This window comes from Tupaia chinensis, unplaced genomic scaffold (assembly GCF_000334495.1).
Source record: "Tupaia chinensis unplaced genomic scaffold, TupChi_1.0 Scaffold000078_1, whole genome shotgun sequence".
Classification (NCBI taxonomy): domain Eukaryota; kingdom Metazoa; phylum Chordata; class Mammalia; order Scandentia; family Tupaiidae; genus Tupaia; species Tupaia belangeri.
Genome location: NW_006159539.1, coordinates 5,090,120 through 5,096,313, shown reverse-complemented (window position 1 = coordinate 5,096,313; position 6,194 = coordinate 5,090,120). Strand labels below are relative to the sequence as shown.

General features: G+C 48.2%; 1 protein-coding gene across 3 annotated transcripts in view; it reads left to right on the top strand.

The window, feature by feature from the left end:
- The first annotated feature begins 881 nt into the window (after nucleotides 1-881).
- Nucleotides 882-6,194, top strand: part of SH3GL3 (SH3 domain containing GRB2 like 3, endophilin A3) — a 96,354-nt gene continuing 91,041 nt past the window's right edge. For all 3 annotated transcript variants that reach the window (XR_003548214.1, XR_001369876.2, XM_006142662.3), the window contains exon 1: nucleotides 882-952. Coding sequence is in view for 1 of the 3 variants with exons in the window: in XM_006142662.3 (XP_006142724.1) it covers nucleotides 908-952 (45 nt within the window). In the remaining 2 variants the exon portion in view is untranslated. The remainder of the gene's footprint in view (nucleotides 953-6,194) is intronic.

The window sequence follows — 6,194 nt, the reverse complement described above, 5'->3', positions numbered from 1 at the left end:
AGTTGGAGCTATGAGCTAAGGGCCAGGGTCAACACAATGTTTTCTGGTCCTGGCTGGGTCTCAGCTGTGGGCGCATTGACCTGTAGACCTTGTGCAGAATGACATTGTGTGACTGAAGGAACGTGGTCCCTGGTCTGGAGAACTTTCCAGGGCACAGGGTCGTTTCCGATTCCTTGGAGATAGATGCTTTTGATGCAGTTGACAGTAGGCTCCGCCACCAGGGTGAGTACCATGTTTACAAGTTATTTACCCAGTAACTCTCTTGCTCTGGGAGGACCCGAATCGTTTTGACAGATAGCATGCAGAACACTGCCTGGGAAAAAACAGCCTCGCTGCTCAGAAACTGCTTCCTGTTACCACAGGTCCTCTGTCCTGTTGCATTTCTGTCCTTTCCTTAAAAATAGGCACCTACTGAAAAATATGCCGGAGGGAGGCGACGTTGCCGGTGAGCAGAGAAAGCAGGTTTCACACCAGATCCTCGAAGCACAGAGATGTGATCCTTTTCCCCCAACCTGTGATGCCTCCCTCCCTGCGCCCGAGTTGCTGTTCTGTGCGGCTCTGCTTCCCCGACCAGGGGGACAACCCCACCACCAGCTTCCCAGGCCGAGGCTCCTCCAAGTCTCCACGCAACAATGAAGCGTGGGCGGCCCCAGCGGCTGCATTTGCATACCGCCGCGGCTTGGCCAATGGGCTGCGTAGGGGCTTTGGAACGCAGTGTTGCCATCTGCGTGCGCGCGTGTGTTGCGAGTGTGACAGCGACTGTGGCTGGGGCCGGGGCGGGGGGGCGGGGGGGGGGCGGGCCCGGCGGAGCCCAGCCGCGCTGGGACCAGCCCGCGCGTCCGCTCTCCCAGAGCGTCGGGCCATTTGGCTTTTTTAGACCTCGCCGCCCCGGCCGGGCGCAGTCGCGATGTCTGTGGCCGGGCTGAAGAAGCAGTTCCACAAAGCCAGCCAGGTAGGGAGGCACAGAGGAAGGAAAGAGGAGGACTGGAAGGCTGCGGGCCCCGAGGCTTCCAGGCCTTTGGGGTTCTGTCTCTCTGAGGGGCCTGTCTTGGGGCTCGATTTCTTCCCGCCTAGGAGGGCGCGAGGGTGGGGTGAGGGGCCCGCCTGCTCTCTCTGCTCCTTGGCGCCGCCTCCTTTCCCATCTCGGGCTCAACCTTGGACCGCTGTAAATCTAAAAGGTTCTGTCCCAGGGGACAGAGGTGACAGGTCGCAGGGTCTCGGTGCTGGAGAAAGAGTGGGCGTGGGGAGGCCGGAGGCCTCCTCCAGGCGCGAGCTGGGAGGATGATCTTAGGGAGTACGACGCCAGCAGGGCTTCCTTCGAGTCCCCGGCCTTTTGGTTGGGGGCGTCTCGGGGGACACGTCCTGCTGCCTCTCAGCGACCGCACCAGTTTTGGTCCCTCCCGGGATGCTGTATACTTGGCGGGTGGCTGGGTCCCCTGCATTTCCCTCGTGCGCCTAGAAATGGGCCCCCAGCTAGACTGCGCCGGCTCCCCCGTCTGGGCTCTCCGCTGCCTCCTTCCCCTCCCCGCCGTCTTCCCTGTGAAGCCCTGGGACTGCACTCCACTTTCTGCTTTCTGAGCTGATGGTCTAGTGGGGGAAACACAGAAACAGACACGTAAACAAACAGTGCTAGACACACCTCCACGCACAGGGGAGGGCAGACAGCACAGTGGGGGCGTCAGAGAATGCTTCCTGGAGGAGGAGAATCGCCATTTGAGAATGAAGTATGGTGAAGGAATTGTGGTTGGGTATGGGAGGAAAGGAGAAAAGACATTCTGAGCAGAGCAAGCAGAAAACAGGCGGAGACTCGACTTGGTTGGGTATGTGTATGTTTGTGTGTGTGCGTGCACCTGTGTGTTGACAAGCGAATTTGTTTTCAACATTGCAGGCTCTTCCTGCTGTGGCAGAACTCCTTTGTAAAATCTATTCCCCACCGGCATCACCAGATAGGTTGCTCGGTACACCTCCCTCCTCCCAGTCCCAATTTTGCTAGAACCAGGGTAGACAAATTTCACCGGGAATCTACACTAATATGAATTCTTGGCCTCTCTCTTCCACACTCTGGCTGGTGATGAGCAGCTGGAAGTAGAGGATTCCCTTCTAGACTCAGTGCCAGGCTGAGAGACGGTGCTGCTGTCTTCTCATACTGTGTCCACGAGAAACTAGGAGATGCTCTGTTTCTGGCTGGGGGCTCTGGGTGAATACTGGTGCTATTCAGGGTGATCGGGAGCCCCCCAAGGAGGGTCCAGCTGGGCGAGGGCAGAGATGGTAGGTTCGCCACTCCACCTTGGCACTGTGAAGGGTCCATGAGACATTCAGCTGTCACTGGTCTGGGGCAAGTGCGTTTTCTGACCTGTGGCTCAGGAGGTGAGGCCAAGACAGGAGCTACAGATTTGGGGGTTTTCCAGCCTAAATGGAAAGTTACAAACATAAGGACAGACCAAAGTGAGACAATGTACAGCAGGCTAGATGTAGACTCCAGGGAGCACTGTCCCCCCATTTAGGGACAGTGTTCTGCTCACTACGTATGAGCAATGGCCGCTGACATGTTTACTGAGTAAAGAAAAACTTTGGGATGCAACAACACAGGAAGGAAAGAAGTAGGATGCAGGAGAGAGAAGAGTTAGAGAAACCCCCGGTGGGGGTGCGTATAAGGGCAGGGGGAGCAATCAACAAGTGCCCTCAGTTTAGGCAGCCAGGACGTCGAAAGCTAGGATGGTCCAGGAGTTGCCAGAGAAATCACCGGCTGTCCTTGTTACCCTGCCTCCCTTAGCACTGCCAGCGGGAAAACCTCTTCTCCTGAAATGTTTCCTTTAACTGGGAAACATTTACATGTACATAGGAACAAATTTCAGAAGTAACTAAGACATAAGCCCATGGATGGTTTAGGGGCTTCTGACCACTAACCAGAGTGAATAGTTAAAATCCTCAGACGTTATTCGCATTGGAGAAATACTGTGTTAGCGATGGGTAGTTTGGCTTAACCTGCCATAATCAGTCCATTAAAAACGAAATGAGCAGAGGTCTACTTTTAGCCTATCCCCTCCCCCCTCTTTTTTTCCATGAACTGAAATAATTCGTGACTTTATCTGGAAGGAGAGACATCACAGATTCTCTCTGGGCTTTCTAAACACGTTTTGTAGTTGAAGTGCCCAAAAGATACACTTTAATCTATTCTAGAAGCCTTTCTAGGAAACCCTGTAATGCAATAGATTTGATGGAGAATTCAAGCTGGGTTTAATACAGTAAGAGGGAGCATGATAATGAAAAATGCCAGATACTGTTCTCAGACATGTTAGCTGTGGGTTTTAATGTATGCAGAACTTTCTCAGGGCCAGGGGAACGGGATCTTGCATGATGTCAATGGCTAAGTAATTTCCACGGCTCCAGGCCTGGTTTGACCACGACCAGCTCTGTGACTCTGGGATTATGATTTAACCCATGTAGACCGTGGTTTTCTTTCTGTACAGTGCATTAGTGCATTTAAAAGCTACATTCCTGTTGTAAACTTGATTGAGGTGATGGTTGCATAACTCTGGGAATATGCTAACAACCGTGAGACCATATACTTTAACAGGCGAGTTGTGTGATACCTCTGTAAGTCCACATATGTGTGTATGCATGTGTGTGTATACATGTTCTGAAATTCTAGATAGTGGTGAAGAGGTCTTTTAGGAATGGTAAAGATAATGTGGTAGATATTCCACAGATAAGGGCACCAGGACGTGGCACACTGAGGTCATTTTTCTCAAAGATAATCAAGGTACAGGTACTTAGAAGTTTTGGTTAGCTGGTCGTTCTATGCTGATATCTTATCTACCTCTGAGCAGTCCCTCTCCAAAAAAATCTCCTTGCTTTACAGAGAATGAAGACCTGTAAGCCCCGGGGGGTTGTGCATTGTTTTGTCAGCACAGGAAGAATTAAGAGGGCAGAGGAATAAATAAACTAAAATGAGAAGAGCCCAAGTTGCATTAGTAACAACATTTAGTTAATTTTTTGCTTCAGCATTTAGGACTAGAGTTCAAGTCTTCAGAGTTCCTAATTAATTTTTTTTTCCTCGAAAAGATTTTTTTAATAGAGCTGTTTTCTACTGGTAAGGATACAGTCTGAGCTCTTAGAAGTAAGTACAAATCATTTAGAGGTGGCATCGTGGTTTCTTGTAAAATGTGGTATGTGACCAGTAAAAATATTACTTACAATTTTTACATTCAGGTTAGTGTTACCACTCATTAATATGTATTTGTTATGATTCTTTATTAAAAAAACATTGCCAGAGGGTATATGTGCTTGCCAGAAACAAAGACATAGAAAGTCAGAGAGAGGGAGAAAGCACCCCTCCAATGGGGCATGATCACATCGCAATCCCTTCACTTCCTTTTCTTCATCCTGTCAGGATTTGAGGCATGTATGCACATCCTATGGCATGTTTTTCAAACCTCCGGGACTGGGATTTGAACCATGTTTGGTCACGTGGGATCCATCTCCCTTAACCATTAGGCTATGGGGCTGGTCTGTAAGTAAATGTGTTTGGACAGAATTATCTTTGGTAAAAGAAGCTCAGGCTGTACCTGTGTGTGCTGTGACCTGGAAACTACTAATAGCCCCCCAACCCCAATTCTGGACCTCCTTGCTTTCAAGGGGCCTTTTTCACATCCTGTAACAACCCAGGGACTGATTTCATCTCTCCTCTTTTTCTTCTTTACTTCTGAAACTCAGCCTCTAGTGATGGCACCTTAGTGAGTGCTTTAAATGTACTTCTTCTGGCCTTTATGTAGCAGTGCCCTGTCTGTCACATGACCCAGCAACACGACAGGGGAAAGGGAGGCTCCGACATAGCTCTCTTGGTAACTTTCACCCTGTCTCTTTGAATGCATTAACCAGAAAAATGATGGGCGGTCATAGGGGTCCGGACATAGTCCCTGTAATCACTGACTGCTACAAGCTGGTCATTTGTGGGTAAACGCTTCAGAGAGTGTTATTCTTTGTACAGTATGAGATTCTCTAGGGAGGCGACGAATGTCTCTTGTTACATTTTCTCCTTAAAAAGATAGAAATGCACTTTGCAAAATCCGTAATGATTTATTTTTTTCTCTCACGTGCAGCCGAAAATATCTTAAAGCTAATACATTCTGGCTCCTTTCCATATAGAACTACTTGATAACTTAATCCTTGAATTTATGTGGACTTTTAAAGTCAAGGTGCTAGTGTTGATGTTCAAGCCAAATTGATTTTTTAAAAAATCTCTTAAGAATATAACATCATCCAAACGTTTCTTAGTACCGGTGATTTTTGTTATGTAAAGTAAGTGTAACTCAGAATGTCATTTATAATCTGATTTTTTAACATGCACTTGAAAGCAGGGATTTCCCCCTATTGTTTCATATTAATTTTTCAGCTTTATTAACAAACTGAATGGAAGTTTTATTTCCCAGTTAAGTGTGTGTGTGTATCTCACACTGGCGTAAAGTCTGTGTGTGTATCTCACACTGGCGTACTTTACCAGAACATACGACTGTCAGTAAACAGAACTGACACACTATTGACTGAATTATAGGTGAATGTATTCTGGAGGTTTTCTTTCTTTCTTTCTTTTCCAGAGAGGTTTTTTGCTATAGGGCATGTGTGCTTGCCAGAGAAACAGAGAGAAACAGAGACAGAAAGTGAGAAATCACCTCCCAGGGGGATGGCCACACTGCAATCCCTTCTCTTCCATTCTCCTCTTGGGATTTTGGGCATGCACACATACATCCGCAGCATGAGTTTTAAGCTGCCAGGTCTGGGACTTGAACCAGTCACCTCTGTGGGATTCCATCAACGTAACCATTTTGCCATCTGCTGGCCCCTTGGTGATTTTCTGTCTGCAAAATGTGGATAGTTAGATTTTGCTTTTCACTAGGAACCTGGGTAAGTGTTGAGTTGGGGAAGGAAAAGGTTTGGGAGAAGTATACACAGATGACAGCAGAGAGGCAGTTACAGTTCTACCTCTTCTAGTTCTTCTTTGAAATGTCTTCCCAATGGGCCCTTCTTTAGTAGTTCCTGGGGTCTCCTCACAATTTTTTTTTTCTTTTTAATCACAGCACCAGCCTTCTTCTGACTTTCTTTCTAAGCCATTAGTATGTTGCCTTTCCCCGGCATGAGGTAAACCTGTCTAAACACTGCCGCCACTTCCTGCTTTGCCTGCTAGTAACCACTAT